The sequence below is a fragment of the Artibeus jamaicensis genome, unplaced genomic scaffold, assembly GCF_021234435.1.
Source record: "Artibeus jamaicensis isolate MK-2021 breed Jamaican fruit bat unplaced genomic scaffold, CSHL_Jam_final contig_585, whole genome shotgun sequence".
Taxonomy (NCBI): domain Eukaryota; kingdom Metazoa; phylum Chordata; class Mammalia; order Chiroptera; family Phyllostomidae; genus Artibeus; species Artibeus jamaicensis.
The window spans coordinates 8,904,183-8,926,481 of record NW_026521894.1 but is presented as its reverse complement, the minus strand read 5'-3'; the positions used below and the strand labels follow the sequence as shown (position 1 = coordinate 8,926,481).

The following is a 22,299-nucleotide window of genomic DNA, read 5'->3' as shown; positions in this document are numbered from 1 at the left end:
ATTTTTCTCACTCAACTCTTGTACTGATGTTAACTTCAGCTCAACTTTATATGATTTTAAAAATCCTTAATAATACAAAGCAATTTAATATTGCACATAAATTACGAGTATAAAAGTTTACAAATTCCTTACTCCACTCACAGAAATCTATTCAAATAAATACATTTAGTTTTACAGCTCTTGTTCCCAGTATGAAGAGTAATTTATATGCTTTTTAGCAACCAAGTAGTTGAACTATTTCTGCCTATATAACAAAGACATAAAAAAAAAATGCAGGGGAAAAACATACAAATGGCATTATAAAACTTTCTAGGCTAGGCAATATGACTAATATTTATGGTAAACAAATATTTAATAGAAAGGCCAGGGTGTTAAGCACAAAATAATCTCATTTTTGTACAGTATCATTATTAACAAAGCCAATATTAATGATGAAATTAACATTCAAATAAGAACAATTTAAATGCATCAGATATACTGTTTCCCAATTAAAAGGCAGGAATCACTTGTGTTGTTGACACTACAATGTGCCCATTCCACATAAAATTGAAGCTGAATACAAAAAATGCATTTTTAATGACCAAAGGTTGTACCCTATACCTCAATGCCTATATTCACAATTACCTAAGACTATATTGAGGAAGAATAAAAAAAATTCCACTGAAGACCAGTATAATAATCGCTTCCTCGCCCTGGCTGGTGTAGCTCCGTGGATTGAGCACAGGCCTGGGAACCAGAGGATCGCGGTTCAATTCCCAGTCTGGGCACATGCCTGGGTTGCAGGCCAGTTCCCAGCATGGGATGCACAAAAGGCAACCACACATTGATGTTTCTCTCCCTCTCTCCTTCCCTTCTAAAGATAAATAAATAAAATCCTTAAAAAAATTCTTTAAATAAAAAAAAATAATCTCTTAACTGACTCAACTGATTTTTTTAACACAGGGTTGGCATGGATTTGGGGATCATATCCTTCTATACTGTAATAGCATAATTCTTTAAATCAAACATTCAGATTTTTTTTAAAAGGTCTACAGAGAAAGTAGATTTTCACCACCTCAGCAGCCTTAAAACATTTTATAATCTTTTTTACTGAAATGTATAGTTCACATTAATAAACATTACCATCCTATACTGTCTAAACATTGCATCTGTAAGTCTCCCAAAACCATCACACAAAATATTACCTTTTTTCATTGTGCATGTTACCATTTCATACATGGTTCTACATTTATATATTTACATAAGTCTATAACTACCAATATAACGTATTCAGATCAGCATCAAACACATGCTATTTAGTAAAAGCTATTTATATTCACATGCTTGAATATTATGATACTTAATTAAGAACTCTAGTCATTTACTATATATCCAAAAGTATATGTCAAGGTTAGATATAAGTTTCATTTTACAAATAGCATAATGAGGTACTAAATATTAAAACTTACAGCTATAACTTCTGTCAGCAATTGCTATTTGTACTGTTTATATGTACAAATGTACTGTTTATTTGTACAAATATGTACAAATTGCTATTTGTACTGTTTATATAAACTAAGGCTCTCATGAATTTCAATGATAAGTTTTCTAGAGTTATGACTATAATTTTGATGTGGAAGTATGCAAGATAAAACTGATTTTTCATTTAAGAAAATGAAATAGTAATTATAAATTACCATTTGCTAGCATATTCACACTTACTTTAAAAAGTATGCCTTTAGAGGTCAAAATCCTAAATTTCTTTCTATAGAAATTTATATAGCATTATTTATTTACTTATGTATATGATATAAAATTTCATGTAGGCGTATTAAAGAAAAACACAAGAATAAAGATGACTGTATTTGGTACTGTATACCAGCACTGTACCAAAATATACGTCTGCATGTAAAGATTATCTATAAATACCTTAAAGTAGATGGGAGCCATATCACCCACTTCTTTCGGAAGAGGAATGCATTCATAAACCATATGATACTGTTTCTTCATGCTCATATTAGTTTCTAAAAAGATGCAGTCCAATCCTTTATCTTCAAACATCTTTACCAATGATTTTCTAAACAACTGAAGAAAGAAAAATAGTCAAACTTGGCCAAAAAATGAAAGATGCCCAAAATGAAATATAGCAAAATATTCAAGGAACCAACGTTGACAAGAAGAAAACCAGGATTCAAAGCAATGCTTTGGAACAAAAGGAAGAAATAAACATCCAAGTGGATCAGAACGAAGAAACAATCCAAAAAAATGCAGAGAGGCTGAGGACTCTCTGGGACAACCTGAAACATTCCAATATGCAAATTATAGGGGTGCCAGAAGGAAAAGAACAGCAGCAAGAAATTGAAAACTTATTTGAACAAATAATGAAGGAAAACTTCCCCAATCTGGCAAAGGAAATAGACTTCCAGGAAGTCCAGGAAGCTCAGAGAGTCCCAAAGAAGTTGGATCCAAGGAGGAACACAACAAGACACATCATAATTAAATTACCCAAGACTAAAATGAGGGAGAGAATCCTAGAAGCAGCAAGAGCTAAGGGGACAGTCACCTACAAAGGAGTTCCTATCAGACTATCAGCTGATTTTTCAAAAGAGACTTTACAGGCAAGAAGGGGTTGGAAAGAAGTATTCCTAGTCATGAAATCTAATCATTTTTGTAAATATGTTCTCTAAAACAGGTGAATGACCATAAGGATATTCACCAGGACATAATTTGAGTTTTGTATACATATTTGAAAGTAAAAATAAAAATCAGAAAAGTCTATTTCTTTAAATAAGCTGGAATTCAGGTATCTTATTCATTTACTATGTTACAGTAATTTACAACTTCCAACATACTCTTTTATCACACACACAAAGAGAGCTATAATGCCATTATTCACACAAAACAGTCCGGCTTTTCCTCCCTCACTCAATTTTCTGTAATGCATACGGCTTATCGGATCTGCTAAACTATAACGTAACCTGTACTAGAACATACCATACCTTTGGGCAGAATTAATAAATGCTTTTGTGTCTGAATTTCTCACAACACTTGGATTATCTTATACTCATGCACTCACATGTATTACACTGAACAAGTTTCTTCTTTATCCACCCCAATGTTTTCATCAAGTAGCTTAACTTCTTACAGAAATATAAAACATGCAGACTTGATTTCTGTATTACTTAAATCCACTTGGCACTATATTTTGCTCTAAGTTAAATACGTTTTCCACATATAAATTTTTAAAAAGCATTTTAGAAAAGTCCAAAAAAATGGAAAACTACATTTGCATCCTTTCTACTTTAAATTATTTTTTGCACTGCCATCCAATACTAGGAAAAAACAAATTTTCACATCAAATATATTTGTCCACATTGTTATCCTTGCTTAGCCATAGATGCATTACAATAGTCTGCCCTATAACTTTCACAGTATAAACTTAAATATTACAGGGAGAAAGAGACTGAATTTCAGGAATGCAGTCAAAGTGTCCCCTCTTTTGGCATCTTTATCAGCATGATGAAAAGACCTTTATCAGCATGATGAAAGAGACCAGTATATAGTCTCTTTTGAAGTCTTAAATGTTCTCACACATTTTTCCAACTAGGAGTCCCTGTAGCCCCCATTTAGTTAGTTGTCAGGTATCAGAAAAACAGTTTCTGTTTCCTCCTTCCCTCCCTCCCCCCACCTCTCCCTCGCCTTTCTCCCTTTCTCTCCCTGCCTGCCCCCCATCACTATGAGGTCTTGAAATAATTCAGCAACAATTTTACCTATATTGTGCTTTTCAATTTCTTAAGGCCACACGCACACACAAAAGATAAGAAAAAGAGTCCCTGAATCCAAACTCTGGGCCAGATTATTAAAGAACAGAAATTAAAGCTGGTAATAAAATCCCCACAAAAATCACAGCAGCAGAGACAGACAGTTCCATTATAAAAACATAGTAAATGCTGAATGTATATTCATCCATCTGACTTCCAAAATTTATTTTTTATTTTCTGAAAATGTCTTTTCTTTTGGCTGTATTGTATTATCTTACTGTGGTAAGAATGATTATCTCATGTTTCACAAATGCACAGATTAGAAATCTTACACTGATTTTTTTAAATTTATTTTCATTGTTGTTAAAGTACAGTTTTTTGTCTTTTACTCCCATCCCAGCCCACCCTCCCCCAGTGCTCCCCACCTCCCTCCCACTTCCACCCACCTTAGTTGTTATCCATGTGTCCTTTATACTTGTTCCTGTAAACCCTTCCCCCTTTACCCTGAAATTCCCTCCCCTCTCCCCTCTGGTTACTGTCAGCCTGTTCTCTATTTGAGTGACTTTGGTTATATTTTGTTTGCTTGTTTGTTTTGTTGTTTAGATTCTTGTTAAAGGTGAGATCATATGTATTTGTCTTTTACCACCTGGCTTATTTCACTCAGCATAATGCTCTCCAGTTCCATCCATGCTGTTGCAAAGGGTAGGAAGGAGCTCCTTCTTTCTTTCTGCTGCATAGAATTCCATTGACACTGATTTTTTTAAAGTGCAAATAGTAATTACTTTGTCAGTTTATTTAGTAGACAAATGTTTTCAGCCACACACCTAAAACTACATGTTATATGTCAATATATCTCAAAAAATTTTTTTAAGGTTTTCAAAGCCTGCAGGACATGAGGGATCACGGTGAAAACATCATAATCCACAGGTATGCACAACTGCAGAAATGTATAAAAGATTTCAAGTTCAGAAAGTTAAAATCAATGAAGGTATAAAACCTTTGGGATTTATCACAATAGTTTTGTGAAGATTGCTCATGAGTGTTACAATAATAATGAACATTATCATGCTAACCTGAATTTCCTCCCAGATGTCTTCATCCAATAAGGTGGCTGCTCTGTGGTGCTGCAAAGGGACTATCAAGCAGTGACCCTCGGTAAGAGATCGAAAATTGGGTAAACATAAGTATACCTAAAAAGAAAAAAATTGCAAATGTGAAATGTTATTGCTATTTATTCTCAGATGCAACAGATAAACCCTTAGTAGGGAAATATGACTAACATTTAGTAAAGCATACTTGTTTAAAGCAATATATTCTAATATTTTAAAGATATTTAATATTTTATAAGCCAGGAAGATAGCTTTTAATCAATTGCAAAGTAACAACAAAAGTTTCAGTTTTAACTGTTACATATCAAAGATTAAGCTTCCCCAAGGGCAGAATGAATGACACTTTTTCCTTGGTCTGAGAAAGCTGCATGCTTTAAAAGCTCTTGACATAATTTTGCAAAAATAAAAAAAACACATGGCCTGGTAATAGCAGAGATGTCTAACTAATGTTTATTAATTCAGTCCTTCTTCCTCTCATTGGCTGAGAAAAAATAATTAACCCAACTAAGAGAAAACAGAAATAACCCCTGTATGGCTTTACTTCTTTGGCTAAGTTCCACTTATTTACATACATGTATTACCTATAAGCTGGTGCTATTTTTCCATAATAAGCTATCGTTTTTTAAAAGGGTCAATTAGTATGTACGAGGTCTATCTGGAAAATGTCAAGCTACTGTTAATATAACACGAATAGTTTACACAACACTGATATAACCTGGTAGCCAAGGAGAATGGACTGGAATGAGCATGTCTGCACTATCATGACTTCACTGTACCAGTCAGTGGGGATGGTAGATGCAGCTGAGTGAGCCTGTGTACTGTGTGGCCATCACATTCAAAATGGCTGAGGGGGTACAGCAACAGTGAATCCAAATCAAATTTTGTGTTAAGCTTGAACGTTGCTCCACAGAAACTACTCGGGTGATGCAGACAGAAGACAGCAACTATGGGCAACTGGTGATTGGCAGTTTCATCAAACACCACACCTGCTGAGGCACCATGTCTCATGTAGAGCTTGTAAGTGAAACATCAAATCACACAGGTGACTCAGCCCCCTACAGCCCAGATTTGGTGCCCTGTGACTTCTGGCTTTTCCCCAAATTAAAATTACCTTTGACAGGGAAGAGATTTCAGACCAGACCGTTGATGAGAGTCTAGAAAATAAGATGGGGCAACTAATAGCAACTGGGAAAACTGTGTGAGGTCTCAAGGTGCCTACTTTGAAGGGGATTGAGGCAACACTGTCTTATGTAAAAGGTTTCTTGTATCTTCTTCAATAAATGTCTCTATTTTTCATATTATGTGGCTAGATACCTTCTGGACAGACCTCATGTATGATGAGCAAAAGGCATTCATGAGAAACATAAATAATATTCTGCAAAAGGGCTTGACCTCATTTTCTACTTTTTTTGGTAGATTTTAGCTAGAAATCTTTTGTATAGCAAATAATATTTCTATATTTAACAAAATAATGCACATTTTAAAAACTTTCCTGAGAAAGGACAAGGCAGAAGTAGATATAAATACCTAAAATAAATACTGTAAATACCTAAGTTTACAGTAAAATCACAAACATATTCACAATTAAACACAATGTCCGCAGTGAGTCATTAATTGTAACAAACTTACTATACTTACTATAACATGTAGTAACAGAGGGAACTGGATGTGAGGTATATGGAACCCTGTACTATTTTTTTCAATTTTTCTATAAATCTAAAACTGTTCTTATAAACAAAGTCAAAAAAATCAAATACAATAAAAAATAAACTATTAAAAACTTTTTTAAATAGTCAATTCTTTTTTTTAAAGTAAAGCACAGTGGTAAGACACAAAAGTAGTGAGGTGACTTTTATTTTACAAAAAGGAAAGAGAAAGCAGAGACAGCTGACGACCAGCCTGTTATTTAACTGTCTGACCCTAATGAGGACCAATGCAGTTCCATTAACACATTTGAATTTAAAACATTAACTTTAAATATGAGAAAATCAAGCAGAGTGCAAATCTGAATTGTTTTGAAATACTATCCATCATTTCTGCTTCACAGCAAAGTAACTGCTGGCCTTGTAAGACAGAAGACTGACAAGGTCTGCACACTCCGTGTCTCCCCAAACGCAGACTGTCTTCGGGCACTAGGGAAACGAAGTCACTGAAAATAAACCCATGCTGCTCCTGAGACACCGCAGGAAAAATTTAAGTGTTACTTTATTCTTACTTTTTTTAAAGGTAGGGATCAGACTAGAGGGGAATGAAATATTTATATATAATGTCATAATTATAAAAATATAAAATTTTACATAATGGTCTGGAAAAGAACTTAACAAAACTTTATACAAGTAACCAGTTAACATGCGTTTGCTTTTAATTGACCAAATTTTGAATGGAATTTTTACATTTATCTTTTTCATAAAGTATGGAGGAAAAGAAGAAAAAAAATTGACTATCTTAATGACCTAAATACTAAAGGTGGAATTGAAGAGCCATTGGGTATATAGGGGTGTTTATGTGTGTATACAAAACAAACAAATTAATTAAATTACGAAAAACGTATGTGTATGTTCCCCGAACTATGATTTCCTAAAATTAGGAAATTCATTCTATTTCTCCCATCACTTTTTCTCACTCACTCCACTCCATCTACACTAGTCCTCCTTCAGTTCCATGAGTGCCAAGTTCATTTCCTCTTCAAGGCTTTTCACTCACTGATGCCCCTTCCTGAAACATTATTCACTCATCTCTTCATGTTGTTTGCTCCTTCTCATCTTTCATATCTTTACAAAATACCTCCTCAGAAGCCTTTTCTAAATACCACCTTCTCAAAAATACTTATCATTTCATCCCATTCTCTTGCTTAATCTGCTTTGTGACAAGTAATACTTTCTTAGATCAGAGAAATTATTACTTTGTTTATTTTCTTCCCTAATTCACTAGAATAACAAGTTCCATAATTACAGCTGAGTCTCTATTTTCCCCAGTGACTAATTAGAGTCTGGCGTATATCAGGTACACATAATAATGATTTACCTAATATAAGAATCAAATGACCAAATATTTATTGAAATAAGTGACAATTAAATAAGTAATTATTAAATTTACTGAAATAAGTGATCATTTTGACAACATATAGACTTACTGAAACATTATAAACATGTATGCTTGGCATACAATGATGAGGAAAAGTTATCTATATCCTCATAGAATTTAAAGACTATTGGGGAAGAGACACAATAAACAAGTAAAACAAAACAGAGTAAACTTCTTCGACTTAGGAGGTATTCCATGAAGAAATAAATAGGTTCTATGACAAAGTAAGGGAAGAAGAAGTTACTTTAGACTGAGTTTATCTCCGAGGTGATTTTAATAAGGAGAATCAAGTGCCAATCATAAAAATAAGGTCACACACCTGGTAAATGGCAGAGCTAGAGTTTGAGATAGTCTGGCTCCCAAAGTCCAGGGCCTCAACTACTACCCAACGCTGAAGAGCAGCATCATGTCATTTAAATATGGACACCCACTCTAAAAACGGTTTTAAGAATCGTGGGTCATGAGACCCTAGAAAAGAAAAATATCTGAAACACAGAATAAGAGAAGACAGATTCCTTAGAAATAGCATAGATATGAAAAAAGAAGCACATCTATCTACACCACTGAACTGCTTCCTTAGAACAATAAATGTTGTATTTCTTACCTTAGTACCTATTGCAACAATAAGGTGCTTGGGAAACTGAGAGCTGTCAAAACAATACAGACATTTTTCCATTTGTGCAGCAAGACTCCGGTGTTCGGCAATAGCTTTTTTCCTCTGGTTCTCTTCCTCTTCGCCGAAATGTCCTCTCTCGGCTGCTTTGGAGACAAACATGTCATCCAGCGTATAATAGTCTCCATCTGTTTTTCCCATAAACTGAAAAAACAAAACAACAGAGGCAGGTAAAAGGTAGTAGTTAAGATTTTATTGTACTATAGCACGTTTAAATCGTACCTGTAAATTCTATGATAAAACTCTTACATTAAAAACAAGAGAAAAAGAAAACATGACTAAAATTTCAGTTTGACCTTCAAGGGTCAATCCATCACTACCACCATCATTGTCATCGTCACAGCTAAAGTTTACTGAGTAATTACTACATGCAATTCTATGTACAGTGATTGTTTTCCATTCCTGCAAAGAGAGGACCGTTCTCATTTCCATTTACTAGATGAGAAACTGAACCACAGACAACCACTTTCACTTTAAAATCAGCGTATATTGAAACATTTTTTAACTATATCTCTAGGTGCCTTCTCCACACCACCCACAAAATAAACTGTACCCAGGGTGAGGCTTTTATAACACAAAACACAAATTTATGTCCCTAATTAAAATCCTCAAAGAGCTATCTGCATTGTGAATCGAATCAAGTCCAAGCTCTGGTTTAGTCTACTAAATCATAGACACAGAAAGTATAATGGTTCAAAGCTTGAACATGATAGAACGACCATGGTAAAATTCTACTGCCTATCTATATTACCTTGGGCGAGTTATTTAATTTCTCTGTGCTCTCTATGCTTTATTTCCTCGTTTTACAATGGTTATAACAATATTATCTGTCTAATAGGGTTATCTCACTTAATGCTCACAACACATGTCTGGCCCACAGTAAGAACTTATATATGTGAACCACGGTTGTTATTATTATTACAAGTCTCTCTGTGATTTGGAATTGATAACCAGTCACATCTCCAGTCACATCTGATCACATCCCTATGCAAACTCTATGCTCCAGCCACCCTATTTTTAGTTACCAAAGTACTGTTATGCTCAGGCTTTGCACATACCACTCTCTGACCCATTTTGCCAATCTACTCCTACTCATATTCCAACATGAGGCTTAGAGTTAGTTGTCACCTCCACAAATAACTTTTCTAGATCTTCTAAGTTTCTCCAGTATTGTACTCCCATCGGTCTTATGATGACCACCCCGTATCATAACTGCCTATTAACTTGCGTTTTCACTTCCATCAGACTCAGTTCTAAGTTCTACTTAGATTACTAAGTACCAAAAAGAGAACTATCTTTTATCATCAACTACAAAGCAAAAGCAAGATGCTTGGATCTTAGCAAATATTTTAAGACTTGAAGAAAGCTGAAGTGGCTCTATTAATGTCAGAGAAAGTAGATTTCAAAGTAAAGAACACTGTGAAGGATAAAGGTCATTTCATAATGACAAAAGAGTCATATCATCAATAGGACATAACAATCCTAAAGTTTATGTGCCTAGTAACAGTTTCAAAAGATATAAAGCAAAACTTGACAGAATGACAGGAGAAACAGAAAAACCCACAATTACAGTCAGAAATTTAAACACCACTGTTTCAAAAATTTATAGAACAAGTATAAAATCACTAAGCACATAGAAGATTTGAACAAACTATCAGCCAACTTGACCTGACAATGACAGAAGTTTCATCCAACATCAGCAAATACGCATTCTTCTCAAGTGCACACAGGACACTTACTAAGATAGATGACATTCGTGACATAACACAAGTCTCAATAAATTTAAAAGGATTCAGGTAACATAAAGTATGTACACTGAATACAATGGAATTAAATTAGAACTGATAACATAAAGATATGTGGAATATTGCCAACTATTGGACACTAAATACCACACTTGCAAATAGCCCTTGGATCAACAACAACAACAAAGAAAATTAGAGAGTATTTTTGAATGACAAAAAAGCCTCCAAAAACCCCAACATATGAGAACATGTGGCATGTTGGTAACGCAGAATTCCCTGGGGCAACGAAAGCACTGAACGCCTGTATTAGAAAACAAGAAAGGCCTCGAACGTCAACTCCTACCTTAAATAACTGTAAGAGAAAATGGAACAAAATGTAAATAGAAGAAAATGTCTAAAATATCATCGAGAGAATCAGGAAAAAGATTACTGCTTAGGTATTTCCCAGAGCACATTAGCTTCCTTGTCCATAGTAGGAATTTATTTATACCTTATTTTTCTCTATATTAATCCTGGTATATCTCTTTATTCTTTCAGGTTTGTCTATTTATGTAAACTGCCCTAACTTACAAGTTATTATTTTAACTTGAGACCCATATCTCAACCATTTAAAAATTACTACATTTTTAAAAATATCATAGGAACTGTCATTCAACAGAGGAACTGTCATTCTCCCGTGATAGATTAAAAAGCTGAGGCTAAGAGAGACGACATAACAATCAAAACCACAGCTACTAAGAGGCAGAGTGAGGAATCCAACACAGGTGAATCTAATTGTAAAACTGAAGGGCGCCTAGTATTATATATGCTGGGCCTCTCATACTGAAGAAATTCATCTTTAAAAAAAAAAAGAGTATACTTTGAATAGAAGTCTTTCAAGCAGAATGGAGAATTCAAAGCAAACTTAAATTTCATCCAAAATAAACATACCCAATTGTAATAGTAAGTATTTATCTTCTCTAAAAATATATTAGTAGGAAAAGAATATGCACTTTTATATATAACTGAGCCTTCATAAACTATTAAAACATTGTTATTAAAAATCAGTTCATAACTCATCAGAGATTATTCAATATAAATAAAATCTTCTGCACACAGAAGACAGCATTCCTATTCTTTATATCTGTGTTCATGGATACTGCCAAACTTTCTGACTTATTCATAGTGTTTGAATTAAATAGGGTACAGTCTTGCCAATTACATCTGAATGACACTTCAACACAACTGAAATAAAATATGATACTTGGCTATCCAAGAACAAAAACTAAAATTCCCTCCTCCTACACCATCTTCCTATATTTGGCAACAATACTCAACATTTTTTAAAAACACATTTTTGATGGACAAATTGTTAATAGACTGTGGAGAATGCATTAAGTGTAGGAGGGGGGGAGTGAAAAAAAAATGTGAGAGGAAAAGAGATCAACTGACCACCAGGTAATGACCCAGCCCAATGAATTCACCATGTTGCCCATCATTCTGCTAAAACCACATAACCAGTTTCAGAAATTAATACTATAATACTTATAATAGCCTTTCAATATTTTACATGAACATGTATATGTAAATGTACATGTAAATATTAACCATTCTTTTTCTTCTCCTCTTATCCCCTTACCATCTAACACAAAATATGTTAATAGCACCTTTGTATTCTATTCTGGGAAAAGGGTTGGAAAGCTTTTGGTAGTTCATCGAATAGTTATAACGTGTTAGAAGCATGACTTCATTCTTTTATTTGAAAATTAAATATAGTTTAAGGAGATGTACCAAGGTAACAAGGCATGGGTCATGGTCATTGTCAATCTGACTCATCTGTCATACATTTACCAGAATTGCCTTATCTGTGTTAGGATGAGGGCAGGCAACAAAAGAGATTCTTATAGGAGGCTTAGAGAATAGAAACGAAGCAGCAACACCGCATACACTGTCACTTTGCTGCAGTTCATCTCTTGCTATAAGGTAGCAGCTGCACCTGCACTGCTCTCCCTTTCCTTCCATCCTCATCCTACTTCAGCTTCTCCAACTTTCAGGCCAGCTGTGTGCATTTAGCTCCTGGCCTGGGCTACAGAATATCCACACCACCAAGGTCAGAGGCAGGAAGAACTGACATGTGTTTCTGTCTGTCCTTGGTAGTTCCAGCTCATGCTCGTGGATTCCAACTTGTTCTTCTCCTTTTTACATTCACTTTTCCCTCCAAAGTGCCTGCCCTCGGGACTTCGAGATCCCACATCAGATACAAACACAGCCTTCAAGAGACTGCTTAACCAGCTCCCACAACTTCTTAAGGTCAAATCCCTGTAAGAAACCCATGTCTGTGTATCTCTTGTAGTTCTGTTTCTGTAACAGAAAGGTGACTGATGCAGATTTAACCTTCTACAAATAGCAGTAACAAGCTCCTTTTGTTCAAGGGCTCTGCTTGTACAACATTTTTTCAAGAATATTCTAGGAATAATTATTTTTAATATCATTAGCCACTGTTCACAAACAATATATAACACTATTAAAATTCAGATGTTTCAAATGTCAACTGTATAATATGATGGTTGAAAATAAAGCAAAACCCCTCCTCTGTTTCAGTCTACTGTTCCTAATGACCAAATCCCATACTATTTTAGTCTATTCTGAATGCAGTCAATCATCTTCCTTCTCTGGTCCTATGTATGTTATTATAGAAAAGTCACTAAATCTTGCTAAAAGTTCCACTAGAAACCCATAGCTGAACTGGCTCTTCAACACAGAAACACCTGCTGTTTTCCACAGTGCCTACTGCCGAAGACCACCATCAACCTTGGGCACTTCTCCAACTCCCCTCTCACTCTCAGTAGATGGCCTCAAGAATTAAATGAGAAAAGATTTTCCTCATCCTCCTACCACACTAAACCTGCAAACCATCCAAACGCAGGGCTTGGACTCCCTCCCTCCCGCTATAATGGAGGGGCACATGTGCTCCTATCAAGCTAATGCTGCCATCCATGTGCTGAACCCTAACTCCTCTGTATATACTCTGGATAGGATTTGATACTGCACAGCCTGCTCCGATATACTACTCCTAACTTCTCCCTTTTTTCCTTCATTACTGCCCTTTCTTTCCCTGGCGAGGAACTCTTCCAAATCAGAATTTAAGTATTTGAGCATGTTAAATAATATTCAGTTAAACATTCCTTTGGAATACATATCACAGTCAAGAGCTAAACCTCTTAAATATATTTTTTCAAGGGAAGAGAAGTCAGGATTTTATTCAATAGTGACTCATAATTGGTAAAAACGTGGGAGATGTCAAATTATGACTGATGTTTATAAGACAACTATTATTGTGAACTGGTAGAGTAGTAAGTCTTTCTGAATAGCCAAATTTCCAAATAGCTAATGGATTACCATTGAAGTATAAAAACATTTATTTTATTTTGAAAGGAAATGTTCCCAATGTTATAAACCTTCCTGCCTTTTAAAGCACAGTATGTGGAAACATAAATCTTTCCCTGGCAGTACAGGATAGTGTCTGGGACAATTACTATAATGTGTCGTAACTCCAGAACTGCCCTCTGGAAGGCTGGTTGCTTCTACGAGAGCTCTATCAACTGAGATGTGTGTGGTCTGTTGGTTATTTCCCTCCATTTCCCCATCTTATTCTTTGCTCTCAATACTGAGTCAGCTGGCAGTTTCCATTACTGCAAGCATTTCCTGTGGTAGTCTGTTTTCCCACTTTTAATTTGCTGCTTTGATTCTACATTTCGTCAAAATCTGTATAACCAGTACGTTAGCATTGTATATACCATATTTTGCCATGTAGAATGCACAGCCACGTTTTCAACTCAAACTTTCAGGAAAAAAATCTTTCATTTTAATTTTTTTATTCAATTTTTATTAATTTATATTTAGATAGCTTGTTTTTTGCATTATAAAGGAATTTTAGCATTTATTTTTAATATATCATGGAACAGAAATTTTATATACCAAATAATTACAAAACACAAGAACAGATACAAGTTATTTCTGGTACTACACATGTATAATGCGCACTCTTATTTTCCCCTCAAAAATTTGGGCAAAAAGTGCACATTATACATGGCAAAAACAATAATAAAAAGTAGGGCTCCTAAGGTACCTTCTCTAAATAATCAATAAATAGTTGTTATATTTAGAGCAAAAAATTTAAAAAGCTAGCCTACAATCTATTAACATTTGATTAGCATCAAGAGAAGAAACCAAAATGCTGCATTTTAACACTCACCTGAGGATATATTTACTGATTTGAGAGAGAGACATGTGAGGGAGGAACACTGACTGGGACGAACATGTCCTGACCAGGGATGGAACCTGTAGCCCAGGTACATGCCTGACTGGGGATCAAACCCACAGCCCTTTGGTGTTCAGGACAACACTTCAACCAACTGGGCCACCCAGTCAGGTCATGAAATGCTATATTTTAAAACTATGACATATCATGGGAAAAATTTCACATCCCTGTCTTATTCTCTGGTCTATAATTACATTTTATCTAGTAGCAACTTTCTGAATCCTGTTTCTCCTACTACCAATGACCATTTATATATTGTAGCATTATGATACTGAAATATTCACTATAATTTGTTAGAGGAATAAAATTAAAAAATGATTCCATACATTTTTAAAGATTATTTAAAACCCAAAGACTAACAAGGAATTATTTTTCAAAGTGGAACTACAGCCACTGACAAAGATAAATAAGAGCAAATGATGTATTAAGACAACATAACTTGAGTTGTGATTTTGGTCTTCACCTTACACATTCTTAATATGTGAAGCACCATATTCCCAAACTTTTTTACACATAATTCAAACCGTCATAGTTCATAAAAAAGCAGCATCATTATAAACTACTTTATTGATGAATATTAATTTTCAACTATCAGCTTTATGAAATGACTAAAAATATACCCATGTTCCAGTTATGAATACAAGTAAGCATGCAAGAAAGACAATCTTTTGATGCACTGTCTGCTGACAATTAAATAAACATTACATTTAAGTTGTAGCTAAGATACAAATCTCAAATGAAATACATCCTACTATAGCAACTCTCAGCTGAAAAACTCTCTAAAAATTGCTCTCCTGTTCAATCATGTACCTCGGCAATGCTAAAAAGTCAGCAGCTAAGTGGTATACCAAATGGACCACACATAATTTTAGGTACTACCAAAGTCTATTTAAAAAACATGGAATTCCAATAAATCATATTAAAATCTGATGAGGTAACATTAACAAATCATTTACTTCCAGATGATTAAATTCTGAAGTTGATTTCTTACTTATTTGTTCCTCATAAAACACATGAGAAGTAAAACTAACTTATTAGAAATGTAAGTATTTATGACACAAGAATGAGTCATTCTTTCTTAAGTGATTATTTTCTTCATGGAAAAAAAAACAATCACACACAAACAAATGATCACACCCAAGAAAAGAGAAGGAATCACTGATGTTGTATTACAGAATTAAGAAAACCTCATCTTAGAGGACTTCTGGCCAAGATGGAGGCATAGGTAGACACACTGTGCCTCCCTGCACAACCAAAATAAGGACAACAAAAATATAGAAACAAAGTAACAACCAGAATTGACCGAAAATTGAACTGTAAGGAAGTCCGACAACCAAGGAGTTAAAATAGCCACATTCATCCACACCAGTAGGAAGGGCGGAGCCAGGCAAAGAGGGGTCATGGCAAAAAAAAAAAAGCAACCCAGTGACCTGGGTGGCCCCTCCATGGTAAACACCTAAGGCTCCGCCTCTCACTACCTAACAGGCACAATAAGACCCCCCCAAAAATATGACCCAAATGGAAGAAGAGATCAAAGCTCCAGAAAAAATACAACTAAGCAACAAAGAGATAGCCAATCTATCAGATGCACAGTTCAAGGCACTGGTGACCAGGATGCTCACAGAACTGGTTAAATTTGGTTGCAAATTAGATGAAAAAAATGAAGGCTACCCTAAGTGAAATGAAGGAAAATGCACAGGGAACTGAAAGTGATGGGAAGAAAACTGGGACTCAAATCAATGGAGTAGACCAGAAGGAAGAAATAAACATTCAACCAGAACAGAATGAAGAAATAAGAATTCAAAAAATGAGGAGAGGCTTAGGAACCTCCAGGACATCTTTAAACATTCCAATACCTGAATTACAGGTGTACCAGAAGGAGAAGAAAAAGAACAACAAGTGGAAAACTTATTTGAACAAATAATAGAGGAGAACTTCCCCAATCTGGCAAAGGAAATAGACTTCCAGGAAATCCAGGAAGCTCAGAGAGTCCCAAAGAAGTTAGACCCAAGGAGGAACACACCAAGGCACATCATAATTACATTACCCAAGATTAAAGTGAAGGAGACAATTCTAGAAGCAGCAAGAGACAAGGGAACAGTCACCTACAAAGGAGTTCCCATCAGACTGTCAGCTGATTTCTCAAAAGAGACTTTACAGGCAAGAAGGGACTGGAAAGAAGTATTCCAAGTCAGGAAATCCAAAGACCTACAACCAAGATTGCTCTATCCAGCAAAGCTTTCATTTAGAATGGAAGGGCAGATAAAGTGCTTCTGAGATTAGGACAATTTAAAGGAGTTCATCATCACCAAACCCTTATTATATGAAATGTTAAAGGGAATTATCTAAGAAAAAGAAGATAAAAAATATGTACAGTAAAATGACAGCAAACGCACAATTATTAACAACTACACCTAAAACAAAAACAAAAACAAACTAAGCAAACAACTAGAACAGGAACAGAACCACAGAAATGGAGATCACATGGAGGGTTAGCAACAGGGGGGTGGGAGGAGGAGAGAGGAGGAAAAGGTACAGAGAATAAGTAGCATAGATGGTAGGTAGAAAATAGACAGGGGGAGGGTATGAACAGTATGGGAAATGTAGAAGCTAAAGAACTTGTAAGTATGACACATAGACATGAACTAAAGGTGGGGAATATGGACAGGAGGGGTATGCAGGGTGGAGGGGAGTGAATGGGGAAAATGGGACAACTGTACTAGCATAATCAATAAAAATATATTAAAAAAAGAAAACCTCATCTTAAATACAGAACATTAAAGCTGAAATTTCTGATGTCGTAAGTAGTATAAGAGATCTGACCTATCAAAAAGCAAAATCAGGGCAGTTTTTAATTTCACAATCTCTTATTATCTACAGAAATAAAAATAAGCTTTAACATTCACTTTTACAAACAACTGGAAATGTTTTTCATTAGGATATTTCTGTGTCTAAAGGACCTGAGGGCGGTGGAAATGGGAGAGAAGTGGGGAGCACGGGGTGGGGGTGGGGGGGCTGGGATGGGAGAAATAGACAAAAAACTGTACTTGAAAAATAACTAAATAAAATAAAAATAAATAAAGAAAAATAACTAAATAAAATTATTTTTAAAAAACCCTGAGAACATTATAAATAATACTTCTCATTCATGTTTTGTTGTATAAATAATACAACACCTTTAAGAGAACTATTCCAAAAGGTTTGTTCTCATTTTTAAAAACTGGTATTGTATAATTTTAAGTTTACTTTTCCAGTGTTTCCATCTATGGCTTTATTGAGTCATGTATATTAATCCAGCAAGTATAATAGGTATTAGGCACAGAACTCAAGAATAGTCTCCACAACAGTACTATTGGCCGATATGTAATTCCATGTATTAGATGTTCAAATAAATGCACGGGTTACATACAAATGTTTATTTTTTAAAAGGGTGCTATTAAACTTTTATTAGTTTTATTCGTGCATTATGTTAACTTAGTAGTTAACATATTATCATCATGCTCTGTTAAGTATGTGAGCTTTCAAACATATCACTATTTTGAAATTTAAAAACATACGTTCAATTCTTGATTCTGTGCACTACAAATTACCCACACATTCCAGGAAAGTGGTCCCATTATCTGACTGTCCCTATGACCACACCTCTTCTATCTGAGAAAACTTAAACTATTTATTTCTCTGCAGTTCAGTTGTATGATCACTTTGAAATTTTTAGAAATGTAGAAAAGGTTGATAATAAGATGGCCAACAATGATCAGAGATGAGAGATTGTGCTTCTTTTTAAAAATAATATTGTTTGTAAATCAAAACAAGAGGCATTATTGAGAAAAACAAAATATCTGAATTTTCTATGAAATATAGTAGTGAAAAACGCATTTTTGCACTCAATTTCAAGTCTCAAGTATGTAATTCTGGACAACAAACACTTACTGAATGCTCTTACATGCTAAGGACTCTAATGGATAGCTAGGATACAATGGTGAGCAAAACAAATATAATCTCCAAAATATAGAATTTATATAGTAGTGGGAAAGATAGACATTAACTAAAGAGTTGCTCAGTAAAAAAGGCAAATTCAAGCTACAATGGCAATCTGAAATCCTAACAGAGGGAACCCACGCAGGTGAAAGAAGCTTCCCTGAAAGAGTGTGCATGAACAGGAAGAGCCAACTAGACGGGAGGTGGGAAAGGACAGCACAGACAGCACAAGCAAAGAGCCTGTGGCGGCAGAGGGGAGAGCGCATTTCAGGGGCCGAGTGAAAATCAGCAGGGCTGGAACCAGGAAAGCAAAGCAAAGCAAACAAGATTAAAGAGGAGGCTAGACAGGCAAAGAGCAGATCATTCAAGGTCTTGTTTAAGCCCTGTTTAAAAATCAGGTCTTTAACCTAATAGCAGCCAAATGTTAAGCCATTTGAAATATCTTAACATAGAGGCCAAAGTATCAGATACACATTTTGGGGGGAGAAATTACTCTGCCTTCTGTAAAGCAGAGTTTAAAAGGACCCAGGAAAAGGTGAGAAATGCCAGCAAATCAGTTACAGGGCTATTTTCATACACCTGGTGCAGCAATGGGAATGAAGAGAAGCAGAGTGATTAGGAGTAGAGGAAGGACAAGCTTGGTGACAGATTCGATGTGGCAAATAAGGGGGAGAGAGGTGTCACTGATAAATCCTAACTTTCTATCCAGGGTAGACAGTAGTATCATCTACTGATACAGGTAAAGCTTTGAAAATGAACCAGGTTCAAAAAAGGGATATGGGACCACAGGCGGCATATTGAGTATCTCTGAGCATCAATTTCTGTTTATTACATGGGGTTAATGATAACAAGACCGTCAGACAATTATGAGCATCAATGTATAGAAACAGCCTGATACATAGCAAGCCCTCAAAAAAACAGCAGTTACTATTCTCTCCTAGAGTAGTATTCTCAACTGGGGGTGACTTTCTTAGCAGGGGACATGTGGCAATATCTGAAGACACAGCTGTCATAATATGGGGTCCGTGTGGATGCTACTGGCATCTACTGAGTAGAGGGCAGGGATGCTGCTAAACATTCTATAGTAAACAGTCTCCCCATAACAGAGTCGGCCAGCCCAAAATATCAATAATGCCACCACTGAGAAACTCTGTTCCAAAAGGGTTATGATCACAGGAAAATATACAAGGTGAGCAAAGTGAGGTTTACAGTTGTGAGTTTATTCTTGTACTATCATTTGTTAATGATTGTATTATTTTTCATGAAAAAATAAAACATAAAGGATTTAGGTCCTAGTATATATTATGGAAATACATACTTGGCATTTTTAAAGACTACTACCACCAGAAAATATATCAAGCACTGAGTGCCACAAATTCAGAAAAGTAAAACTCAAATGAAAATAAAAACAGAAACATAAGCATCTTTAACTAGAAAATAAAATCTTGTTTTCTCACAATTTAAGTTAAAACCTTAATTACTTTGAGTCTTTCTCTCCTATCCTTTTCTTACACCTGCCTCTTTCCCTCCCCTGCAGTCTGTTTTTACCACACCACCAGTACAAAAAGTAAAAAACTACTGCCCACAGTGCTAACAAAATTAAAAGAGGAAAGATGCATATAGAGCTCATGAAGATGTGCCTAAGTTTACGTTGCCAAGGAAACACTGACGTCTTAGATTTTAAATGGAAGAGTTTATATTTAAAGGATGTTGGAGTCAATAGAATGTATTTTAAGAAAGAGCAAAGCACATACCACTTATTCCCAAATACCCACAAATGACACATGGAAACTGCACAAAGACAATTAAATTTGGGCAACAATCAACAACTATGAATTAACCTGAGTCATTGGAAAGGCAGTACAGTTTAATGAAAAAATGCTGGACTGGGGGTCTTCTCGTGCTGGCTTTTGCAAGTCATTAGCTATGCGAACTTGGAAAAGTTACTTAGCTTTGCATAAGCCGCTTCTCTTTTCATCATTAGTAAAATGTGGGAAGTTAAGCAAGATTAGTAAAGTTCCTTTCTAGAATTAAATATTTTTTAGTTTTATGACTTTGAAGGAAGATACTTTCAAAAAGTTACTCTATACCTATTTTCTTCTAAGAAATCATAATAGAGTCATCCACACTGTAAGTTACATATATACCATATGATAACAGATGCACATACTCTTTTTTTGTCAGAATATATTTTTATTATTTCTTTTCATTAATTATGTTGTACATATTCAGAAAAAATATAGAAAGGATTAAAAAACCACCAACCATAATCATCCTATCCAAACATAAAAATATAATCCACTTTATATTTGACATGCGTCAGCTTTGTTAACCTGGTAATAAGAGATGCTATTAAAAATTTAATGGTAAAAAATGACTGCAAACTGAAAATAATCTGAATTTCAGAATTATAAAAAAAGAATGGACAGTAAAAGTGAAATAAATATGTATAATACAAAAGGACAGAACTAAATATGAACCATAAGTAGTATCAAATTTTCTGTCAAACCAGAAGTATTTCCTTCTTCCCAGTTTAGGTCCGGATACCCTGGTGTTGCTCTCAGAAGACTCTGCACTCATCTTTGACAGTTGTTTTCACAACCATAGTTACTGGATTCATGTCTCGTAATTATTTGTTGAATGTTTCTTTTTCCTCACTAGCCCACAATCTCCCTAAAGGCAAGGACCGTGTCTCCCTAAGGTGCCGTGAATCCCCCCCCTGGCACAGTATCTCACACACTCAAGGCAATCAATTAACATTTGTTGACTGAATAAACAAATAAACAGGAACTTGATCTATATCACCTATTCCTGACTTGGGTTACCTCCCAAGGTCTCTTAAGATCAATTTTCGCAGTAACTACTAAGTAAAGGAATCACCCAAATCCAAACACACCTGCCATAAAAAATATGAACATTTAGATATTCTATGCCAAAGATGGACAGACCATGGTGCATAGACCAAATCAGGACAGCCACCTGCTTTTTTGTAAATAAAGTTTTATTGGAATATCGCCACATGACTCATGTATACACTGCCTACAGCTGCTTTTATGCCACAAGAGCAGAGCTAGCAGTTGCAACAGAAGGCTGAAAATACTTACTGTCTAACCATTTAGGGAAAAGCGTGCCGACCTCTGCCCTAGACCAATAGCTTTTAACAAATAAAAGAAGCATAATGTGTCTTCGAGAAACTGCTTAACATATCTAAGTTACACACCAATGATATTACTATCTCTAAACATTTAATAACAGCACATTAGTTTGTAAATTTGTAAGAGTGAAGGGATTAAGCACAGTATTAACAGAAATGGTCAATATTCCAAATAACTTGTTTGTATAAACTTTCAGAATTACTTCAAATTTTTAGCATAGCTGAATCCAACTATTAAATATACAAAAAATTGCTACTATGCTATGGTTAATTATTAGCGATGGTGAACAAAAATCACAATGCCAAATCAACATTCTTCTATGGTAATCTGTAATTCCATTAGTTCTACCACACAGAGGGGAGGGACAGGTGTTCCCTTTTGTATTTAAACATAAAGTTTATCCTTTTCTATAAGAAATTACCTAACATGATTCAAGCCAACCCTCTTCCTTTTGTTATCACATACAAACCAATCTTTAGCCAAAAAAGAGAAGACGTGATAAAGTTAAAACAACT

At 35.1% G+C, this 22,299-nt stretch overlaps 1 protein-coding gene across 2 annotated transcripts in view; it reads right to left on the bottom strand.

Moving 5' to 3' along the window:
* CWF19L2 (CWF19 like cell cycle control factor 2) overlaps positions 1–22,299 on the bottom strand; it is a 101,301-nt gene that overhangs the window by 9,318 nt on the left and 69,684 nt on the right. For both annotated transcript variants that reach the window (XM_037137657.2, XM_037137658.2), the window contains exons 13-15: positions 8,538–8,750; positions 4,814–4,930; positions 1,909–2,064 (exon numbers count right to left, since the gene is read on the bottom strand). In XM_037137657.2, the coding sequence (XP_036993552.2) occupies positions 1,909–2,064; positions 4,814–4,930; positions 8,538–8,750 (486 nt within the window). The remainder of the gene's footprint in view (positions 1–1,908; positions 2,065–4,813; positions 4,931–8,537; positions 8,751–22,299) is intronic.